The sequence below is a fragment of the Teleopsis dalmanni genome, chromosome X, assembly GCF_002237135.1.
Source record: "Teleopsis dalmanni isolate 2A chromosome X, ASM223713v2, whole genome shotgun sequence".
NCBI classification, from domain to species: Eukaryota; Metazoa; Arthropoda; class Insecta; order Diptera; family Diopsidae; genus Teleopsis; species Teleopsis dalmanni.
This window is the reverse complement of record NC_051848.1, coordinates 64,259,407-64,285,485: the sequence shown is the minus strand read 5'-3', so window position 1 is coordinate 64,285,485 and position 26,079 is coordinate 64,259,407. Positions and strand designations below refer to the sequence as shown.

The window sequence follows — 26,079 nt, the reverse complement described above, 5'->3', positions numbered from 1 at the left end:
TAATAAGTAAGTTACTTTTTGTCTACACTAGAATTTATCTAGAAACTAGAAATAATTTATAAGGCAAAACAACGTTTGTCGGGTTATCTAGTATTACTATATAATTTCAATATATGTTATCTATATATAATACATACATAAATAATTATATCACAAAAATGGTACAGCAGTTCTAATGTTTAGGGTTTTATAAAACCACGTACCCTATTCTTATTTTAAATTGACTCAATTGCTCTACTAGTAAGAAAGTAGAGCATTACTCATCCCGCATAAATGATGGCTTCAGATTAGATGGTATTAAACGGCAAAACAATTTGCTAGTGCAATTTTAAAAATTTTTAAGTATGTATATTATTTTATTTTTTAGGCGTTATATGACTGCTGTGTCTAGTAGATCTTTTCCATTTGTGTCGTCATCGCCCACAATCTTATTAAAGAATAAAATAAATTAGTAGCTTCAAGATTGAATGGTGATGGGTTATATTACAGTCAAAAATAATAAACTTTTCTTGATTTTGCTGCAAAATGATAATAATCTATTACTCTTTTACATTTCCGAAAAGTTTGACTTTGAACTTAGTTTATAATGCAAACCAATATCTTCATTAAATTAAAAAACATATATCTGGAAAGTTATGGAGCATTATTTGTCAGTGATATGAATAGCAATTAAAACCTATTGTATAAACTGTCCTCTTCGAAGTCCTGCTACTAATATTAATTTTTTTTCTTGGTCTATTATTTAGCTAATCAAATTAAATTTAGTATTATTAAAATGATATCAACGAATTGACTAATCGCTTGAATTGTGTTGAATACTATATTTGATAAAAATAAAAATAAATTTAACTGACTCATGGGTCTTAAAAATAAATATATGCGTAAACTTTTATTAACTTAAAGCCTGCATATACTTAATAGTAATAGACGTAATAACTTAATATACTTAACAATTTTTAGAAAGTAAAATCACACCGATGTGATTATATAAAAGCCATACAAAATTTAATGCCGACTATAACTTTCATAATGATTCATGAACAATAAAATTTGGAATTAGGAATAAAAATTCTTTTATAAAAACCTTTTATATATACATACTTGCTATATTCTAAATTGAATCAATTATATATAAACAATACATATTACAATATAAATACTGAACGGCGAAATTTGGAAAGAATGCACTAACAAATACTAGAATCCCCCTATAACAAGTTTTATATGGATTATCTGGTCTATATGCAAAAATGTATTGTTGGGTGCAATATTTAGTAGTATATATGTATATAGATAAGATATATAACAAGTAATAACGCTTTGAATTCATATTCAATGAGTATATGTTAAGATATCAAGGTGTTTTTATTTATAGAAACAATTTATCTAAATGGAATTGACTTAAATAAAGTTTAGAATTATATTTATCCATTCATGAATCCATCCATCCATATCCAAGTCCATATGGTATCAAATTTTAACAAAATATTTTTATTAATAATAAAAAACAATAAATTCCGAATATACACAGTTTACTTCCTACATCATTATGATATTATTATAATATTGTCGACAGATTTTTGTCAATCAAATAAATATATATAAGATTTGTATGATCAATTTTATTCTATAAACTCTAAACTAGAAGCCTAGTGTGCTTTGATATAGAAACAAATGGAGCCAAATGAATAGGCGGACATGAATAGAACGATTTATCTCGACAAGCTGATCCCCACGGAGAACCAATATAATTGTTAAGGCCAACAAATTGACATTATTAACTATAGAATCATAGTAAGTCTTTCCGTTTACAAACTTTACGACTTAATAGAGTACTATACGAGCAAAAAACAAATTATTTATAAGAAAGTTGATAGATACAACTGAACCGATTGTCTTTCCGAAGGCTTCTTATATATGTAACATGTTTTGACATTAGAATCCCACATACTTTTTTTTTAAACTTAATTTTATTATTTACAATCTACTCTATGCATGAATATAACCTAAGTACTACTTATGGCAATAACAATATTTGACTGGCATGTATGGGACTACCCAGTGATAATCACCGCCTTATGAAGAATTACAGTTTCTAGAATCTACTCAGCAAATCAGAAGTTGCGAAGCGTACGAATGTTAAAAGTATCCCTCGTTAGGCCTGCGGCAAGGGGGTTAGGGTGAACTACCAGTCGTGAGTGATGTTGCTGCTTATCTGCTGTATTGACCCGTACACTGTAGAGATGCCAAGATCATGATGTAGGACGTCATTCGGTATAAACCATGGGGCGTCGGCGCAGATACGTAATATTTTTGATTGAAACCTCTGAAACATATCTAGATTTGACTACGCTGCTATACCCCAGATGGGTATACCGTATGTCCACATTGGCTTTAAGACGAATATTTTATTTTGTAGTGATAACTTGGATTTGGGATTAAGTAGCTAGTAAAGTGAGCGTAGCTTTAGTCCTAACTGTTTCCGTTTTGTAAAGATGTGGTGACGCCAATTTAGAGGACGGTCAAAATATACACCTAGATATATGGCGTTTTCAGCTTGCGGCAATTGGCGGCCATTCAGTCTAATGGTCGTGAATTCAGTCCCACATACTAGCTGGTTTAATAATTACTTGACTTTACAACAGGTGGTAACGACAGAACAAAATCAATTTAATTTAGCATATCTAGCAAATTTTAAATGACAGCTGTAAAAGTTTCGACTTCACCAGATGTTTGGATACAACTGAACTGCTTGTATGGTATTTCCGCATACTTCTTGTATGTGTTACGTAGATTGACATTAGAATTTCATATATTAAGTTGAAAATTAATTCTTGGAACAATAAATACTTGGAATTAAATGAAGCTTATAACAAAAAAACGGTTGAGAAATACTGCTTTATTAGCAGTATTTAGCATTTCTAACGACTATATAACTGTATATATACACTCGTTATAGCAAATTCTATACACACTCTTCATAATATGCGAACTAAAGCTATAAACTATATACTCCTATATTTAAAATATTTATCGCTATATAAATTTTCATATGTAATAATAACCAATCCATTGTTTGTACTTCAAAAATGATAATAAAACATTCTAAGAATGTCTAATCTTTGTATTTAAAATCAATAATTGTTCAGTTTCAAGTTCAATAAACTACTTTATAGATAATTTGAGTGGGCTCTTCCCTTCAGCGCCAATGAAATTTGAAGTATTTGGTGTAGATTTGCAGACTTAATTGTGCATAAATCATTTTTTACTTAAATTTAATCGTCAAAATTTTATTACTTACAATACTAAAAAAAACTTATATATAGTTTAGTCTATCATATGCGAATATATACATTGCTATTTTATGGCAAATATTTACCGTAGAAATATATCCGTAGAACTGCGTATTTTGGATTTTAAGCAATTTGCAACCAGCGAATTCCAAAAGCGAATAGAACACGAAAATAAGTAGTGATTCTTGAATTACACTTGCTTTCGAATAACCTTTTGAATAACGTTCTACGGGCAGACAATTTATTCCACAAATGATTGTGTATATACATATAGAAATTAATTGTACAGACATATATGTTTATATGCTATACTATATCTATAATGTGGTGCCTTACCGCACTGTTGCGTACAACGTTCTGGAAACGTACTGCTTTAATAGATTTGGGTTAGGTATATACAAATAATTGATAAGAAAACGCTATTCATTTTATTTACTTCTGTTTAGATTATTTTCATTGTTTTATTAAATTAATTAATACAATTTTTAAGATTACTTTAAGTATACTACAAGTTAATTAATAGCCAAGTCTGAAAAAATAGTTTTTAATATCTCATCAATTTTTGAATATAATTTGCGAATTATATTGTTGATTGCTTTTTGTTAAATTTTTTGATAAAATAAAAAAAATTCGAAACTTCAGGGCATTTGTTGCTAATGAAATCGCTGAGTAAAGATAATGACCTTTAAATTGTTTATTTTTTAAAATAAACATTTTTGCAAAATTAAAAGACAAGAAAGACAAAAAATAATTCTTCTTTTTCTGAGCCTTTCCTTTTTTCTTGCGTGTAAATTTGAACCTTTCTGAACTATGACATTATCGGAAATCTGTTACTACTTCTTCTTTAATAATGCACTTCTCTGCATTAAGTTCACATGGCTGTAATTGGACTTATTTGCATCTGTTGTTCTATTGTTTCGATGACTGGTCTTCTAAGGGAGACTTAAGAACTGTGCAATCGAAAGCTTTTTACGCAATGCTGAACTTTCTTCCGATTAAACTATTTGCCTTCCAAACTTCTCAACATATCTTCTGTCAGATTTAACTCCTGCTAAGAGAGAGAGCAAAAAAATCAGGATTGCTCAACAATTATCAGCACAAAGAAAACTAGAGTATGGCCGGTGCCACCAACCCTACCCTGAGTATTAATTTAAATTTAAACCAACTGAACATCGAATATATAGTTTTCACTTTCAACTACCTTGGTAACATAATCACAACTATGGATGGGACTGATGAGAACATCTTGATGCGCATAAACAGAGCTAAGGCTTAATTTGGCATGCTACGTTCTATCTGGAAATTTCAACATATCTTTGTTAAAAAAAACTACGCATCTATAATTCCAACATCAAATCAGTGCTCTTTTATGGAAGTGAGACGTGGAAATGCACTACCTCAGTTTTTCCAACAAATGCTTACGTAAGATTCTCAACCAATTCTTATCAGCAATCAGGTTTGGGTGTCACCAACCAAATGCCAAACTCAGAACAAGTATGCATGCACAAATGGCATTAGTTCGGTCAGACCCTTTGCAGATCCTGCAAAGAAGGCCTGCTACACCATGGCGAGGGACTGTCGAAGCCGCATTGCAAGCAGCAAATTACTCTTAAAATGACATGAGCCGAAAAGCACGCAATACAATTCGATAATAACAGAAGTAATAGAGGATAATAGAAAAAGAAAAAGTTCAACAATTATACCATGAACTACTGACATACTGACATTTATTGACCACATAACCACAAACAAAATTCCCAATAATGAATACAAAATCCTAAACCCCGCTAAGCCTGACTATATTTTTAGGTTGTCGAATAGCAGTGAGTCCACTTATATTTATTCAGATTTTTCAAAAACAAGAAATAAATTATATAGGCTTTATGATATAGAACACTCTTAATAGATCAATATCAGATTTTTAAACTATTTTTGTGTTTTCCAACACATAAAGTTAAATTAAAGTTTTCAAAAAGTATTTCATGGTTCAATGTAATACAATATTGTAGAAGGATGTTTATATGCTCATACATAGATATAGTTTGCGAAATTTTTTACATTCGTAGAATTCACAATAGAAATAGTTGCTAGAATAGAAAAAATATGAAGCAAACGACGTCCATTAATTTAGATTCCAGCACATTGCTATCCTAAAATATCAGACACCATTCAGACACGTTCAGATAACACAATAATAATAATAATACAATAGTCTTATAGGAAAATTATCTGCAAGAAACGATTGGTTGATGAAATACTAATAGAGAGGTTTCGAACAGTACTAAATTGCAAGAACAAAAATTTTTATTTATTTTAAATTAATTGAATTTTTGACTGGCCATAAAGCTGTTTCCAGAATTGCCAAATACCCATTATCAGTGGTCTTGGAATTATTTCTCAACTTTTATTATTCGTAAATAATTTTTTGAGACTGCATGTACAAAGGATTGAATTCGTACCCTGCTAAATTTGAGGCTCAGAGTCAGTATTCATTAGCCAACTGATGCCACTTGACTCGTATGTTGTGACTTGGAGTTTTGTTGTTTGCTGTGAAATTTCAATACTTGCTGTTGTTATATATTTTTTTTTTTTCAAATGCTTAATTTCAATACTGTTCTTTTGTAGAGACATTATTTATCTCATGATTTTACCTAATAGAAGTATAAAAAAATAGAACTTAACATACTAACGCAATTCTAGTGAAAAATGCCTGTTTACGGTAATTATTACTATTACATGTGATTGTTTAATGCCTCAGTAGAGAGTCACATTGAATTTCTCTAAATGGATCATTAGAAAAAAACAATTAAACATTTGAAAAAGCACCGTTTAAATAAATAGTAAATTTTTAAAAGGTAGCTCTAAGTCGGTTGACAAACGGGTCATGTGCTACATCAATCTGAATCACCGAAAAATTGACCAAGAAAGACTACATCAATATTCTGTTGACCTATAAACCCTGGCCTGTAAAATGCGCCTTGCCAAAAGGTTTCTGTCTGGTGACTGTAGTGGTAACTGAGCGCTCGAAATACTGTATTGTCTCTCAGTTATTGTCAATTAGCTCTTGTTATGTGTAATGTTACAAAATTCTCCTGAGCATCTACTCCCTCTCTGTGAAATGTTTGGTGCACTTTGAGCTCGTTTTGGAGCAGACCAAGCTACATACTATTTTTTTATCATACTTTTTGGTCTGATTTTTGTTAACGACAAAATATTTCCAAATAATTGAAAGAATATCAGATAGCATTCAGCCACATATGGACTAACTATTGGCCCCTGTTGGATAGTTAGAGCAATTTAAAGTTGATTGTAGTTCAATTCTGCATAATTTACACTTCCAGTGTTGTAAGTAAATAATATCAAAAACAGACTAAATGATCTAATTATATAAATATCACATTGTATATATTATAAATATGTTTACATATTTTTTATTGCTTTGAAGACTATAATTTTTATTATGTTTATATATGCATTAATAAAAATTTATTATTTAATCTAATATATTTCAGATATCTTTTACTGTGGGTGCCCATTTTCAACCGTTCTGTAACGTACACATTTCCAATAAAAAACATACAATTAATAAAAATAGAATATAAAAAAAGAACTCAATTACTTTACAAGCTACGAGAATAGTCAGGTATATAAGTGCTTAACTTGTACCGTATATATCATATTACTCTTATATGTTCTAATATTTTAATAAGTAAATTGATAAGCTTTTTATTTGAATATTGATTTAAAAAAACATTATCTTATATATATTATCTTATATTATTAACTACTATCTCAGCTATACATTCTAAGAGGTTTATTTGTTACACTTCAAATAAATGAAATAATTGTTTATAATATATATATATATTAAAATTGTATATTAATATAATAATGCTTTCATAATATATGCCAAACATTTTACACCCTAGCATGAAACGTGTTTCCACTGCTCACTTAGTAAATGTAATGAGTATTTAATAAAATATTTGCTTTTATTAATTAAATACGTAATATATTTATAAAATATATATACATATATGTGTATATATATAAATGATTTTCTGAAATTTTTCTAACCAAACTGAAGCCCTCCTAAAACTTTCAAAGAACTTTCTGACACATAAAAGTGGAAACGATAAAATCTTAATACTTAACTAACTTACTAAGTAAGCAATACAAACATTGTATTACATTCTCGATTTTAAGAAAATTGCATTCAAATGCAATCTTGAAAATTATCATCTTTTTTTGCTCTCAAATTAATTTTAAAATATTTTTTCATTCGCCGATCAAAAGTATAAATCATTTTTTTTTAATTATATGGTATATACATTATATGAAATATACTCTGCATTAAAACATGCTGGATAGCTACCTTCAAACGTCATCATACATTAGTTTTAATAAGACTGTTCTGGAAGGCCAAAAGTCTTCGAAAATACGGGAAAAGATCGTCTGTATAATAAAAGAATATTATATTCTCTTATATAGTAATAAATTAAACAGGTATAGAACTGAGAACTTAAATTCTACACATTAGACCAAAGACGTTGTGATTGTTTTGAAGAAAAATTTTAATATTCCGTAATAATTCTATAATCATCGCTGTGGGTAAAACTAAATTCTTTATTGAACCTTATTATAACGTTGACCGATTCATCATGAAGTTACTGTTGGCTATTAAATCAATATCTATTATTAACCTATGCCTTAGCTACTTTAAGTATTAAGTTTTCATATAGGTTAAGTTAGATTATTAAGTTAGATCACTTGGGCACCTTTGGCAAAGCTTAGAATGCTATTTAGTGGAAAATTTTGTAATTTAACGAGGTCCTCAGAGAAGAAGGCCCCTAAAGTGTTCATATAAGCAGCTGACTATATTATTGAAAATTATATAAGCTACATCAAGTTTTTTATATCCTCTGATCCTCTGATGACTGAATTATTTAAATACAGATATTAAATATAAAAATTATGCACAGTTTTTAAAAAGCTTTTTTTAGACAATTGAGCTTTCTCTCACATATATCAGCTTAGAGTGTAAGTAGAATATTATTTATTCTTAATATAAAGAAGATTTGACGAAATCTAAGAACACAAGTTTATCATTTACAAAACCTATAAGTTCAATATCAAAAATTGTTTAAAAATTGAGCAGTTTTAAACACAATGAGATCACATATTTTTTACCCCAAAATTGTTACCCGTTTGTGCTAACATATGCTATGCTACTCAATTATCCCTGGTTCTAATCTCAGAAAATATTATTATTTTTGTCTCTCTTCTAGGCTATTATATAGACTTGTTCTTTTACTTTTAAGTGGTTAGTAAGTTCCCAAATAACTTTCTGCTATTTATATTTCCAAGTCCAGTATCGCATATATAAGCTATAAGCTATTATCAATTGCTTGTTTTTAATTCTTTATATAAATTAATAAGATAGGGTCTGATATATATAATTAACTATTGAAAGAAGTTAATTGATGGTTCATTTTTTTCTTGTTTATATTAAATAAAATCCTTTGATACTAAAATAGCAACTAGAATATCTAATGTTAGTTACAACTTTTAATTTGTATTTGCTCATACCCTGTCAACATATTACACTACTTCTGTTGATTTACTTTCATAAATATCGTTCATGTCCAATATGTATTCTCACAGCATTTAAGAAGTCATCTATGAAATAACTTAATGTTTAGTAAAATTAATTTTTTATGTTAATTTATAACAATTGTTTACTTTCGATAATCCATGTAAATTAATGTTAAAATCAGTTGTAGAGTATATAGTACTCACACCTGGTTTTAGCAACTATTTTTTAAATATGTGGTTAATTATCTGCGAGATCGAAACGAAGTTACTTAGATTGTTAAAAGTAATTAAAGTGCAATTTAAAATTGTTTTATGTATTTATATCAACTTAGTATAATTGTGCATATATATGTATTATGATACTTTAACTTCTGAATGACTTAATAATTATAGCATCAAGCTTACATTTTAATTAATGAAATTTAAAATTTCATATATGTACATTGGCAATGAGTTAAATGTACTGTAGATATTAAATTTATAAAACCAATATTTTGCGATGTATATATTTACGTTTTTAACGATGTTGATTGACCACAGATGTAAGGTCTCTAATGGGACCTTACATATCGTCGTCTTTTTATATAGCATCAGTCTTTGAATAATTCCCAATAAGTATAAAATTCTTCAAATCCCTTTCTATAGCATATTCTTCCTTTGAAGATACGGTACGATATAGCGTAGTATCTTTAAATGGCATAAACAAAATTTTAACCACCTAGAATGGTTCCATATTCGTGGTCAGAAAATTTTAAAACAAGTATTGGTGTCGCTAAAACAATATCACTCTCTTATAATCAGTCTCTTATAATTTTTAGCGAATCAGTTATATCTTTTAATGTTTGCATTAATATTTTTAACCAGTCTACTTCTTCCTACTATAATCTGTATTTCAACGGGTTATTTCTTAAATATAGTTTCCGAACCTAATCGTAGTTGTTAAATTTTATTTGTCAATATGGAAGTAAATTTTTTAAGTATTTTCTAATTAAATATAAATACTTATTTTATCTTAACAAACCAGATTAGAAAAACAATTAAATTTAATTAAAAACAAGGAATTTAGCTTTTTTCGATAAAACAGAAATGTATGTGTTCTTACTCATATGCTCCGGCGAATTTATATGTTTTTGTCAAAAAATTCAATATTTAGGCTATCTTTAGAGGCCGATTATAGAACTCTTTTACAAGATCACAAGATTTACTTCAAATAATGCATATAAAAAGGTAACAAGTATAATAAGATAATAATAAGAAAGAACAGGGTACTAGCTCCCATTTGACCAGAGCACCGCGACCATGATTGATCTTTTTTGCTACAAAACACCCTAACTGAACAAAAGACATTCCGCCTTTCGAATGAAGGCCAAAATGTTGTTGAAGACCTTCTAATGTCGGAAGGTGCTAGCACTTCCCGACCCAGTGATCTCCTCCTCTGCCTCCAAGCAGAGTCTACAATCTATCTCTTCGGATAGGCCCATTTTGTTGAGATGGTTACGTAGCCCATGGTGACCCGTTAGATATCCCACTAGGTAACAAGTAATAATTATACAAATATTTTTATATATTATATAGAAAATTTTCTAAAAAGAACACTCTGGAACCGGCTTAATATCCAAATTCATCTAAATGAAGACATGTTAAGCGTTAAAATCAGATATCTTTATTGCATATCTAAAAACGTTTTTAAGATATTCCAGATTCTTTAAAATAGCAATGTACTTACCATAGATCTAGTGTTTAACACCCAGTATGTTAATGAATAATAAAAATTTTTTTCTTTTGAATCTCAAAAATTATTCAGATTATTCCTAGAAAACATTCTGCATAATGTTATTGAGGCAGTCACTCTAAATGCTTGAGCCAACTTATTTTATTAATATTTAAACTTCTGGATATAGAAAAATCCGTATGCAAAGTCTTATCCTTAAGCTATGTTAGTAAGGGTAGCCAATAGTTATCATATAGATTGACAAACAGACTGACAAATATTAAAAAATCATTTTGATCAGCATCATAATGATGATAATCAACATTGAAAATAGTTTGTGTGGTCTTTGAAGTCACCTTCACGAGGTTACCAGTACTTATGTATACACACTAATTTAGAATTGCACTCTCTTAAATTTAATGCAATATTTATTCCGTTAGGAAGATTCGCTGGGCTTCAAAGTATATCTACTTCTATAAAATTATCTGAATAGCTTATTATCAGCATTCCACGGAGCTCTTATTACAATGAATCATCCAACTTATCACGGATACTATCGAGGAAAAGTGCTTTAGACATTAACTCGCGTTTGTTCACATAAAGAAGAAGAATATATGTGTATAAATATATGTACATCTAATACACCAATTACTTATAATAATGTCAAAGTTCTAAAATGATTAGAAACTATATATGTCTTTTGTAAACAATGTGAATATAAGGCGATCTAGGTAGAGTCTGGCACCTAGAGTCAGGTTAGAGTCAGGTTATAACCTTAACAAATCTAAAGTTTTAGTTTAAAAAAAACAAGATAAATTGATGTATATATAGTAAATTTGAAGATTGGTGCTTGCATTGTCTTGTACTGAATTGTGATTAAGTGAGTTTCTCCGTCTGTCCGTCCGCAGCGTCTAACTGCTCTAAGTTAGTTTCAGAAAAACTTGTGCTGACATTGTAGAATCCTACACAACAGTTGTGATAAAACTTTTATTTATAAATTCAGTAATTATAGTAGTGTCTTGGATTCTAACAGAAATTTTATTTATGATTAGATCTTAAACTTCTTCTCCAAATAAATCACACGTTAATATCTTGTTTCAAATTTCAATTTGATTTAGAATAGCTATAAACCTGTATACTAGGTTATTATTTATTTAATTATTATTATTTATTTAATAACTTAAGGAAATAAATGGTTATGTGTGCAGTTTTTAATCTTAAACTTCATTCTAAATTATTCTTACACTAATATCTAGTGTAAGATACATTACGTCATAAATCCATAACCCCTATATCCTTATATTTGTTCAGTGCATTTCTATGAATTTGTATGTTATTCATTGTTATTTTAGTTTTATTTCTGCAAATATTTCTCAATGTATTCTATTATCCTTTAATCCATTTAAATTGAATTAAACAAATCAACAACTGATTGGAGTATGCCTCGTATTAGGAAAATGAATATGAACACATCCTTGTCAAAAATTTACTTTCATATTGTTTTGACACAAGTCATCCAATGACTTCAAAATTAATATTATCCATAAAATAATAATTATAACATATGGAATTAAGTTGAATTTATTAAAATCCAATCTCGATTCGTCTTCCTCAATGTAGTTTTATATTCAATTCCAAGATTATTTTATAGAAGATAATTGTTCAACAGATTACACCACCAGTAATATTTTAAACTCTACATTGTATAAATTATTATCATTTTTAATGATTGTTTCGCAATAAGCAGAATAAAGTATATCTATAAAATACATCTTAGCAAATACTAATGATTACAGCAGTAGTAAATATTTTTTATCATATTTCAAATAGATAATCATAGTGCAAAATAAATAATTTTAAAAAATAATGGGTTTAAATCCATTTATTTTAATTTTAAACAAAACGAAAAAATTACACTGAAGTGAAAAAAATCTCAGATTAGAATTATAGCCCAGATCTATAACGACCAGATCTATCTAGCGCAAGCTAGAGCTTACTACACTAAATGATCACTTCACTATGAATATACAAAAATGAGTAAGAGAGTAACTCCATTTATTAGGTTACTTAGTTATTCATATGGAACTGAAAAATTGTATTTGTAAATATGAAATTATCTCTTTTTCCAATGCCAACATTTAATTTTACCATATTGAGACATCTTCAAACATTTTTCCGACCCAAATCCTTTTCACGCTAAGTCCACCATTGATTCATGTTTAACATTTTTATTGTCAAAATAACATTCAAATACTTTTGAATGACAGTTTCAATGAGAAATAAAAACTTCAAAGCTCTGTTAAGAATATGAGCCATAAAACAAATAAATTTCTGAAGTAGCGTCAGGGATTCAATACCCGAAATTATCGGTTCTTTACAAAAATTTCTTTACCTTCTTCATTCTTTCGCAAGCTTGTTTAGTATAAGTTTAGTATAGTGTTGAAAATGTCCATGCTATTTTAATAAAAAAGTTGAAACCTTATTTAAATTTTATAAATTAGTTTTCCCGATTACCATATAATAGACATAATAGAATGATCTATCTAAAGAATGGTCACTGATCTATAAGTTTTGTATATATTTACGTTCCATATACATCTTAAGTACTTATTAAAACTGTTTAAAATAGGCAAAAAACGATTAGTCAAGATTATTCAATTATTTTAATGACAAGAAAAACATTTATGTTTTGAAACGTGTTCCAACGTAGTCCAAAACATAAAAACGTGGATAATTCGTAACAGCGGTAACAAAAAATCATTGATAAAATCGTAGGTATACATATAGATTCAAATATATAGCAGTATCTGTACATAGAGTATAATGAATACTGAATAGACAAGTCTCGCAAGCTGTGATTTTGGAAAAACCAGTTACTTAAATAAATATTACACCACAGATGAAATATTCTCCATTTGCAAAGTCTAAGGCAATATTCACTTTTTAACATTGGGTTAAACAAAGTCATCTTCCACTTCCTAACTCAATATCCAGTTTTCAACTAAATATGTACACATAAGTTAAACATGAAACAGTCATTGCAATAACTTAATGGTGAAACTAATACATCCTGGTATTTATTATATATAGAGAAAACCCACTTATACCGTGAAAAAAGAATATGACAACATTTTTAATACAATTTGGCTCTCACTTGTTCATTTATTATATAAAAAGAGAGCTAATTAACTATTATGAGTAAACCAAATATATTAAACTAATAACCCCATCCATTATAATCTTGAGGAGATGAGTCAATGAAACGATGTCCATCAATCTAGATGGCTGTCTGAATGTTGGTAATATATTAACTAATTAATTAAAAGTTAATCGCTTATAAATTATCTATATATTAAATTGTTAAAAAATAAATTAAAAAAATACATAATTGAAAATCTAGAGAGTTAGTATTAAATATGTAAAGAACTATTTACTTAAAATATATTAACGGAATCCTTAACGGAACTAAAGTAAATTTTCTGACCTGTTTATTTTTATTTTAATAAAGAATAAAAAATTATTTCCTTTTAATTTTAGTAAATTTTAGTAAATAATTACAAATAAAAAAAAATCATTAAGGTGTTTTGAATAAAATGAGTGATATATTTTTCTTTAGTCAACTCAACTATATCAAGAACGCATTATATTTACCTGAGTTATCATTAGATTCTGTTGCATCGTCATCATCTATAGCTGTACCGTCTATGTAGAACCCAAGCTTGTTGTACGACATTCCTTCATTCTGCTCTATTTTTAGCTTTTATTTTCCAGTTAATGATATGCATTTCTCTCAGATCTTTTCGAACACTGTCATTCCATCTCCCGGTCTTCCTTTTCTTCTCGTTGTTCTAACTTTACTCTCGATGATTCTGGCTGTTGCTCTTTTTTCTGGCATCCGCACAACGTGTCCTATTCACTTCAAGCGTTGCTTTTTAATGTGCTTAATTATTGTGTCACCTTTCATCAGTTGATCAAATTCATCATTATATCTTGTGCGATATTATCCATTTTCTTACTCTGGTTCAAATACTTTTCTCATAATCCTTCTGTCAAATACCGCCAGTTTTGTTGCTTCGGCATCAATTAATCTACAGGTTTCATTCCCAAACTCCAAAACTTTGGTTTTTCTTGATATATTTTTAGATGTCATGAGCTTTCTCATACTGTAAAAGGAACTGTTTCCAATTTGAGTTTGAGTGTTTCCAATTTGAATTTGACGATGTCGTGGATATTCAACATCGTTTTGTTATTCTTGTTGAACGCTGCTCCTAAATATTTAAAGCTTTGAATACGCATTCAAATTCATTGTGCCGATTTTAATAACGTTTGGTGTTATTTTATTTCACAAAATAATCATGTATGTTATTGTATTTTATTGCAATTGACATGCTTACCTATACTATATATGGGTATATATCCATTGCATAAATGCTGCTATTACTTTTAACGTTTGCAGCAGTAATAAGCATTCCTTGAAAGAGTGTATACCCCCATCTAGTCTGGAGAATTGAACCATACAATTCCGATATAATTTTGTTTTTATCTTTTGATATTAGAAATTATACCATCATTTATATTATATATAAATATGTATAGATATAATAAAATGCAAAAACCCTAGCAAACCACTATAGAATTGATAGAAGGTTAGATTTAATTTTTAGTCAAGAAACACTCTCATTACTATAATATGGGCAAGTATTAAGGACTTTCATTATTGGTAAACGTGTCTTCTGGATTTCGTTAATAAGTTCTTGTATTAAGTCAACTCGAACAACTTAGAACGTGTGCGAGTTAGGCTAAGGTCGTGTGCGAGTTAGGCTAAGTTGCGTTCTAAATAAGGGAAATTCTAAGTTGTGTCGATAATGTATTGATGTGTCGATACGTGTTGATAAATGGTAAAATGTGTGCAGTACAAAAAATCCCAAAAAATCTCCCATTTGGTTTAGCATCAACTTAGCCTAACTCGCACACGACCTAAGTTGCGTTCTAAATGAGGGAAATTCTAAGTTGTGCCGATAATGTAGTGTTGTGTCGATACGTGTTGATAAATGGCTAAATGTGTGCAGTGCAAAAAATCCCAAAAAATCTCCCATTTGGTTTAGCATCAACTTAGCCTAACTCGCACACGTCCTTAGTATCTTTGATGTTTTCTTTTGCATTTTTTTAATTTTTAGCGTACATATATATTTATATACATTATATTGTGCATAATTCTAAAACAAAATTACTAAATATATTTAAATTTTTGTTTGCTAATATAGGGTATACTTATATATAAGGTAATATAAGGTATATAAGGTAAAAATATTTCTAAAAAAAAATTAAATTGGAACTGTATTTATTTGTTTACTTTTCTACCATTTTTTTGCAATATAATATCTTATCGATAAAAAAGTGTACCGAACAAATGATAAGAAGTATATTTTAAAACAGTTGTAGAACTGTTTTTTATTACTGAATGTGTTTCACATATTTGGACTTGGTTTTTTTATCGACATTTCTTGTTAAAATAAATATTTACTTGCTAATTAATATAATTTTGCAAATGCAAAAAATTTTTAAAATTTCTAAATTTTATACGTCTTATGTGTTTTTCCTTAGAATTATTTGTGGAAACAGATAAACCGCTTTTAGAGTCATGGAGTTGTCTAAAATAAATTTTTTATTACTTGCAGTCTTTATTATTATCAGTTCCAGCGAAAACTTGCTAGTTTTAAATGTTATCAATATAAAGAACGAAATTGAGAAGTAATATCCCACGCCCAATTGAACGACGAACTTTAGTATGTCATAGTTTACGTTAATTTCTCATATAAAATAAATGTTGGTCAAATTGTGATATTTTTCAATATGATATATAATATTTCACTCAAGTAACTAAATGGCAGAGCAGAAACAAAGAGACCTAAAGGAATATCTGCAACAAAAATTGTTCAAAATATTCAACTACAACTCGTCGCAATCCATTAATTACTCAACATCGTTACTCTAACAAAGACCACAGCCTAGAACTACCCTGAAATCACACCGAAGAAAACTGAAGCATCTCTTTCTAACAGTTTTATAATCTTTTGTGGTCCTTGATCTCATACTTATTTTTAAAAATTATTTTTGGAAGTAGTTATTTTTTATTTGGTTTATTATTCTCCAAAGGGAAACACATTACCTCCAATTTCACTAAAATTTTTATTTTATTTTTATTTAACAAACCAACCCCAAGTTACAACGAAGATAACAGAACTCAAATTGTTTTGGATCGAGAACACACTTCAATGACCCGCAAATAATATAGTAAAGCAAACACTCCAATTAAATCCACAAGGTAGTCGGCGAACAATTGAAATAGAATTAAAAGATCCCGTATTTACTTGGAATGATATCGCAACAACAGTTTCTAATAGAGTACCATTTAAATCGTTTATAGAAGCCCTATACTCCAGAAGAAGTTTAGAAAATTAGTAGTAGTAGTAGTAATATAAAAGGACTCATAATTCCGGAAGAAAATTTTAAGTGTTTTTAAAGGTTTCAATAGGGCCTTGAGAATTTTTGTTCAGACCAATTTTTAAACGGCCACATCTTACACTCTGCAAATGATAAAGATTTAAAATAACTGCGTTTTAAAGATAATTAATCAAACATTTAATAAATATTTTAACAACTGAAATTGTTTTTTTTAAATACTAAAAACAACTATTAATTTTATACGTCAAACATTTTTTTTATTTCAAATTTGGATCCTTAAATTCTACCTATAACTTGAAATTTTTATCTCTTTTGAAAGTTTGTCTAGTGTAATATATGTAGTTTTCGTTAACTTTGTAGTTTGTTATTGTGAATCTTCTCTCTTCTACAATCTTTTGTTGTAAGAAACAAATGTGGAGCGGACAGTACTAATACTGGTCATCTCAAGTCTTCAGATTATGAGATAGCACGATTCAGAAATTATTGGGTGGGTCGCAAAACTATTTTGATGGAGCATTCCTTGCCTACTTAACTTAGTGAAACAAGAAATTAAACAGTTTATGTTCTGTAGCGATCTTGGTATAGAGATTAGATCAGATCATATCATTACACTCTGATCGTAATGCAGACACCAGCAATGTTTTCGAAGAAATATGACTAATAAATTCAGTGCAAGGGTCACAATAAATCCAATTATTGTTGATGAACATTTCTGAAAGCACAGATACTTGAAGTGATAATAGATATAAACGCATCTTATCTTGGTTTTAAGGTTAAAGTCCTGTTGTCCCGAAACAACAAGAAATCGTTCGTTTTCGTTCGATTCTGTTTCCCCTTTGAATATTAATCATTTTATTTTTTTTAATTGTTTAATGAAAATAAATATTTTAATAGGGTTTTATTTATTTTACAGATTACATTACATAATTAGAATAACTACGAAAATATGAGTTTAAACGGCGATGTGACAGTTATGCGAAATGGGCGTACAACCAGTCAAATATCTATTTATAATTATCCAGAACATCTCAATCCGTTTTATGAAGATGACCAACACAGACGTTTGAGATTTTGGTCTTCAAGCAAGAAAGGCGATGGCGAAAGAAGAAATAGTTTCTCTGTGAGCGGTTTGAAGGATCTATGGTATGTAATAAGTTTTCATTATACTAAAACTGTGTTCCTGCATAAGATACTTTCCCCTAATTTCCCCTAATCATTATATTTGCAAATTTAGAGATATTTTATACCTTAATATATGTGGTGTATCTGGACCACAAACAAACAGTTATGCTGGCAATATTTTAAGGAACCCTAAAAAAAACCAGAAACTTCTACAACATTAGGTATATTTGCAACAGTATTATTTAATCTATTTTACAATAATTTCTTACAAATTCTCTAAAGCAACTGATAACGATCTTAATCTCTATTAATATTTCGGTTTAAGATCTTATCTTTAACCTCTATTAACTTCACGCTGCCTTCATTTTATATCTAATGAAAATGTGATCCACATTATTTCTACAAAAACTCGTAATTGAGATACAAATTTTCGTATTTCATTTATGTTGATTTATTTAAAGAATAATAATATATATATTTTATGCAAATAACAAAAAAGTTAACAATAGGAATTAAATTGTATTTATAAAGGTCAGTGCTATTTACAATAAAGTGCTAATTAAATTTGTAAACTTTATATCAGTAGTTTTCGTTCTCATCGCGTATTTAATAATAATATATCTATTAGAGTTATATCAAAAGTAAATAATTTATTTGCAAATCAAGAAATATGACTTAATCCATAGATAAGAGTGTATATTATTGCTAATACATTTTATATAGCTCACCAAATTCAAATCAGTGAGTCATAAAAAAATAAGATAGCATTTGTTAATATTATATATTCAACACAGCTATATTCAACACAATAAAAAAATTTTATTTGTCTTAGGTCATTCAAGTCATTTAGAAAGAAGAGATCATCAACCTTGGGAATTAATAAAACCTCAGAGAGTCCACCACCGCTAAGACGTACACTACAGTACTCGGATGGGCCAGCATACAATCCTCGAAGCCGATATTCAGCCAATAATAATACAAATGGTGCAATAGATAATAATAATTTCTTACGTAATGCAACCTATAGAAGTTCCTTACAAAATGTACATACAACATCAAAGGTAATGCACATCCAACCACCATTATATTGCCCCTACATTCATTTTTAAAAAATATCACATATAGATGAGTATACTTCATTTATCATCGTATACACAAAACAATTGATTGCCAAAGAAAGGTATTGCTTTTTATACCACATTGTCAGTTCCACACTTACTAAAATATGTAGAAGAATGTAGGCTTGTTCTCTATATTGAAAATTTATTTAAAACAAAATTTTCAAAGCAAAACAAAATTTTTGCACAAAAAAGTTACTTTTAGATTTCCTAGACTTGAAGATCCTTCACACATATAATTATTTCATTTTATTTTTTTTTGAAGGCCCTAAACTATAAGAATCGCCTGGCTTAAAACAGTTCTACATTTCAGACGCTTCAACGCCTTGCGCATATATATATATATATATATATATATATATATATATATAATAATAATAAATATATTATTATATATATTAAACATTGAATGCGATTCGTACTCTCTTAACCTAAAATCACTCTGCCACCAGATATGGTATTTTCCTTGGTCTTTTTCGTTGGTCTTCCTTCGAGTGTCGCTCGAAGGAAACACTTTTGTGTCAGACTATCGTCTTTAATCGTCACTAATCTAGCAAATTCTCATAGAAATGTTAATTCTCCCAACAATATCAATGTATATGTTTGTATATTACAAGCTCATTTCCGGTAATTATTCAATACAGCTTCGTTAATTGTCTCTAGTACTTGTCTTTTTCTATACCTTTTTTATTTTCTAGCTGCTTTTCAAGAGAAATTCCTAACCCCCGATTAAGCTACAGCCACTAAAGATAGTAGTTAGAAATATCAAATAATAACTGCACGATTGAGGAACAGTTATTACTACTGCATTAAATATACTTGAGGTTCCAACTACTATAGCTAGCGAATGTTTTTTTTTAACGGCAAAACTGCGGTACCATTCATTTTTTCCGCAAGTATGCACCAGGCCTTAAACTAGACACCGTGTGTTTAACGTATAAGACAACTAAAAAATCTGATATTCTGAAGTTTATTGCCTTGTGTAGTTGTTGTGACGAAATATCGTCCTTAATTGAACGTATTAAGTATTGGGTAGACAATTTATATCAACTAACTTATCCGGCTAAAAATAAATTTTTTATAAGCTATTTGATAAAGCTAAACTCTGTTATTTTTTTACTTACCAATATGCAAATTTTTGTAAAATTCAAGAAAAACAATTTAGACTACATTGAAATTTTAACTAATATATCTATTTACTGCAATATATAATGATCTAATAAATAGCATATACTATTTTATACTATTAATATTTATTATTTTAGAATAACACTAACAATGGATTTGGTCTTCAGCGCAACGACCAATATCGCAGCACGATGCAATATCCAAGCAGCAGTGGCCGCAATCAACTATCGGCTACTATGCCTAGTACACCACAGAGAAGGTATGTCTATGGTGGTTCTGTAACACCACAACCTATACGTAATACTGATATCGGTCAAGGCGTGACAGTAACACGAGGGTGAGTGTTAACACTTTTCGGTCTAAATTTCCATACCTCATTTGTTGGTGGTTTTTTTCCGAACAATTTCTTCTTGGTGGTGATATAACTAATATGTGTCAATTTCATCCCATGTGGTGTTATAGCGTACAGTGTATATGTGTTTTATATATAATATTAAATGTTGTTTATATAATTTAAAAATGTTAGCATGCCTTAACCTCGACAGAAATATTTGTTTATTTAAGACATGCTAAATCTATGTTCATTAAAATCAAATTTGCTAATTAATTTAATATTTAATATTTTCGTATTCTTCTTAGTTCATCACAAATAAGCGTGAACACCAATCCGTTTGAGACGGACGATGAAGAAATTAATGAGAACGTTTCAATTGATGAGAGAAAGTTGGTAACGTCAACACCAGTCAAACAAACGCCACGCAAGAAACGACGTGCTCCCCCGCCACCCGTACTAGTAAGTATATTTATTTTTTTTTTTTTTTGTTTTTATTTACGGATGACCTTCCGATTTTGTCCCATATAATTACTGTCTGCATTAACTTTTATACGTCTTATCCAACTAACATAGTCATATGTTTGAAGATACAAGCATTTCAAAGTAAAGAAATGATTACGCCATGCTACTGGCATTACTGATAAAGCTTTCTTGATAAGATAAATTTAATTAAAAATAATTACATTTTGAAGTAGGCAAAGTCACCAGCTTAACAACGACTATCTATTTAAAGTCAGCTGAAAAGAAGAAAAGAGTCGTGTAGACTACGACTCGTAATTAATAAGACCCAGTAAATATAAATGCATTAGATCAGATATAATCATTTTATGAAGACTTAAATTATTAGCTCCAATTATCTAGTGGATAATAGCTGGTCCCATATGCCTACATCTGTCATCTGAAATAGCTTTAAATTTTGGTGGCATGAGAATACGTGCGCAAAAATATAGAGAATAAATACAGGATAGATACAGTTAGATTAGGATCGAGTGGCAGCCTCACACACAAAAATCCACTTGAGCTTTAATAATAGCTCATTGTTATAAATACAGGTATTATCCTACTAATAAACTTTCTCTTACAAGGAAATTTTATTTAAAATAAAAGACATATTCGCTTCATATAAACCACTTTTTTCAACTTTGTTCATGGACTTCTTCGATTTAAAAATTAAGAGAGAAAACCACAAAACTTATAATTATTTGAACAGATACTCATGTTTCACCTTCCAGAAAACAAACAACTAAAAACCGTACATTTGCGTAAAGCCATAGAGATTCCAAGACATTGATTAATTGCTTCCTCACACCACAATTTTTCAGTACTGAAAAAAAAAGAAAGTCAATAATACAATGTACAAATCTCTATTGACGTTTAAACACAAATATATTTAAAGATTGCAAATATACTGCTAAATACAAATGATATCTCTAGAAATAGTATTGATACTCAACCATACTACCATGGTACAATAAATAACGATATAAATAGAAAATTTTCTTAATTACCGACTATTCAAGACTATTCAATACTCGTACTATATACATTTGAGTTGAGTTGAGCACTGCCTGTAAATACCACTGATGTGCAAGAGTTTACTTCGTAATTGTTATCAACTCAATTTCATAGTGTGCATCATGTGCAATATTTGTTCTTCTCACTACAAATTTCACTACAAATTATTGTTATTATTGATATATAATCTGTTGTTATTGCTGTAGGGTATATCAATACTATAGTATTTTTAGTGCTGATATTGTGTTTAAAAATTACCCATACCAAACATTCTGATTTGAAGATTTGCAGTTAGTAACCATGGAGGCCATAGTGTGCTCATTAAGAAATGTGAAGAGTTGGCAGGCGCTGTCGATGTAGTGTCTTGAAAAGTCCATCTTCCAAAACTTTTAGCTGACATGGACAGTTTTACTCAAGTTCTTGTGATCACTAGAATGTAGCACTCAATTATTTAGTTAGTGTACAAATTCTCCAATTGCCTGTTATGGTGCAAACGTATATAGCTCCTGCGCTATATTAACAGCTCCTAAGTGTTTTTTAACATTTATGATAACGTGGCCTTTCTGGACTTCACTTTAAGCTTTTATTGCCTTTAATATGTACAACCAAGCTGTTCAGCTGTTTGTCTTTCACCTATTGCTTTAAGCTTCGGTTGTCTTCCACCTGAACAAAGATATCGTTTAATTCTTGCCGCCTTATAACGAAACATGATTCCAATCATCATTATATTGAATATTTAGGGGTTCTGATAATAAGTTCAGTATGGGTTTTAACTCAAACAGGAAATGTAATATAAATGTAATGTTGCCACATATTCGAAATTTATAGCAGTTTGATGATGATTAAAATTCAATTGGGTCACTTCGTAGACAAATTCGAAGTATGACTTCGTTGATTAAAATATGTACTGAAGGTGTCCCATATGTTTTTGTAGAAGGGATTAACGATAATCATTTCTTTTGGAATAATATCTACTCATTTATATATTGAGTTTAATATCAAAGATTGATGAATAATGAACGATTAATCAAGTTATAGACTGTAAAGTTATGTTATGATTCTATTTCACATTCCTTATTATTCGTAAATAGAAAGTTTTCAAACCCTATTATACGCATTCCTTTAAAATATAATAATTAAGTAAGTTTCAAGAATCTGTTAAGTGATATTTATTTATGCACATAAAAAGAACATATTTGAATATATATCATTACATTTCTATATTGGATTTATATAAAAAAATTTCAAATTTTAGTGAAATGGAAATGAATTCTATTGTTTTCATTATATTGATAAAAATATTTCCAACTGCAAACTAATATTTTATATGTATACTTCGTATTTCAGGTTCATAACCTCACTTCTAGTGATCATAATAACTTTTCAACGAATTCTAGTCAGCAAAAGAATGAATTGCATATTGAAGAAGATATTAATATTGCTAATCTTGCGGCCGAAATAGAAAGTTTCGTTCAAACCTCAAACAATACTACAGAAGAGAAGAAATTGGAGAATTCCACAAACCACGTTGTAGCAACGTACAAAACTGCGAATGATAAAGTGACAAATGGCACTACACCCAAGGATGTAAAAACTGAAAGTAATAATGTAATAATAACAACAACAACAGCAGCTATTGCAACAGAAGCAACAACAACACCAACAGTTGCAGCAACAACAACAACAGCAACAGAAAAAGCAGATGCAACTACTGCAATAGCAACAGCGCCTACAGCCACAACAACAGCAACAGCAGCAAAAACAACTTCAACTACTACTACAACAACAAAAACAATTGAAACTAGCAATAGATCCAATGGAAACTCACCTATTGTGAAGCAGAAGACTTCAGCACAAGTGGTCAGCCCCGTAGTCACAAAGAAAGAAACTATTAGAAAGGTTACAGAAATTAATATATCCGAAAAAGAACCGTATATTCAAGAGCCTACTGTTGGACAAAATACATCAAAAAAAGAAAAAGAAGTAGGACATGTGGAATGTATACACATACATGTTGATAGTCCTAGAGCGACGCCTGAAAGAACAGAAACGAATAAATTTAGTAGTTTCCGGTCGGAATCTAAACCTGAAGTCGAAAAAATAACAGCAAAAACTTCATTTACACTAACAACACCCCCAGTTACTAGAAGGCATTCTGAAACTAAGACTAGTGACAATACTGAAAGAAGAACCCCCACTGCAGCAAGACGAAATATTATTCCAATAGCAACGACTCAAACGACAATTATCGAAAAGCCGATTGAGCTTGTTATTACAGAGAAATCTAAAAATGATAATAATCCAGGTAATAATTCACATAATCCAAATAACCTTCCCACTCTTGAACCCATATTATTGGAGACTACTACTACTACTACTACTGTGTCTGCACAAACTACAAAGAGCCAAGTAAAACCTCCAATCGCTACTAAACCAAATTTAGAAGTAAAGCAAAAGAATAATACATTTGCAATGATACATAAGCCAAATCGAACTACTTTACCAAATGGTCATGTCAGTCCAACAAAAACATCTGTAACTGAAACCGTACTATCTGTTAATATGGAAACGAAACCGGATATAAATGAAATCAAAGCCCCAGAAATTCATGTGCAAAAAATAGAAACAGAACAATGTGTAGAGAGAAATCAACAGATTCAACCTGAAAATACTTCATCTGCGATAGAACCTCTAAAAATAATCGAATCAAAGGAAAATATTTTGGAAAATAATGAAACTGTTAACGTTGCTGTTACTAACAAAGTCAGTACATTTGGAACTAGACCTCCAACTCCGCCTACTCGTCATGTGCCATTACGTGCTGGACTTACAAATGATGAGTTTGAGGCAATAGTTCGGGCAAAGCCAACATCGCACATGGAATGGAAGCAATCATCATTAGCGCCATTAGAGACCAATGTGCCTCCTGAAAAACGTAAATCAGTAAAAGATATTATAGAGTCCATCAACAGAAGTCAACGTCTACTACATGCAGCTGCAAACAAAGATCAAATGCCTATCTTAAGTCCAGACAATGGTTTAAATTCAAATCTAGAAACCTTATATAAAGATTATAAACACATTAATCCTTCAGACCAAGGTAAGAGTTGCATGTTATGTCAATAAACAAAATATGTTTAATATTCGAAATTTAGTTTACAGACAATATGAACTGGAGACTGGGACCAACACAACAAACAATTTCAATTACAACAACACCAGTAACTGTGAAGGTGCCACTGGCAGTAGCAGTAATAGCACTGCTCCTATAACACAAAACGATCCCTTAAAACCAAGCAATGCAGACATATTCACAAAATGTCGCGTAACCAAAGAAGTATACGAATACAGAGAGTCATCTCCAACAGCATCAAATCTTGATTGGAATCCAGTACCAAAACCAAAACGCACAAAAAATTTATCAGAACTTCAAAGTAATGAAGAATAAATTTCAGTTTTCTATATTTTTACAGATTAGAAATGTAGGACAATCTACCAAATTGATTTTTATGTAATAAAGTGTACAGGATATTTTATTTAAAGGGATTGTTTGATTTTATTTGCTGGTAAAAATAAAAAGTTCCATATGTATTATAGAATAGGCTGGTAACTATTAAGATAATTGTGAATATAACGTAATACAGTAATTCCCACTATAACGCGTTTTCATATTACGCGATTTCAATCCACCGTATAACACCGGCATTCCCCCATGTAACGCGAGGATTTGTAAGTTCATAATTAGTTCGCGTATCTTTGCATGTGTGTATACGGTGTATACGGGAATACCCCTATAAC

The 26,079-nt window shown here is 29.6% G+C and overlaps 1 protein-coding gene across 2 annotated transcripts; it reads left to right on the top strand.

Moving 5' to 3' along the window:
* The first annotated feature begins 6,810 nt into the window (after positions 1-6,810).
* LOC119688015 (probable serine/threonine-protein kinase nek3) lies at positions 6,811-25,823 on the top strand. 2 transcript variants are annotated; one of them, XM_038102621.1, is made up of 7 exons: positions 6,811-6,936; positions 17,978-18,207; positions 19,019-19,247; positions 20,570-20,691; positions 21,072-21,225; positions 23,629-25,381; positions 25,437-25,823. In XM_038102621.1, the coding sequence occupies exons 2-7, from the start codon at positions 18,011-18,013 to the stop codon at positions 25,727-25,729; spliced, it is 2,748 nt and encodes a 915-aa protein (XP_037958549.1). In that variant the 5' UTR covers positions 6,811-6,936; positions 17,978-18,010; the 3' UTR covers positions 25,730-25,823. The 2 variants fall into 2 exon arrangements, with proteins under 2 accessions (XP_037958549.1, XP_037958548.1); XM_038102620.1 differs by having other exon boundaries at positions 20,570-20,769.
* The last annotated feature ends 256 nt before the right edge of the window (positions 25,824-26,079 follow it).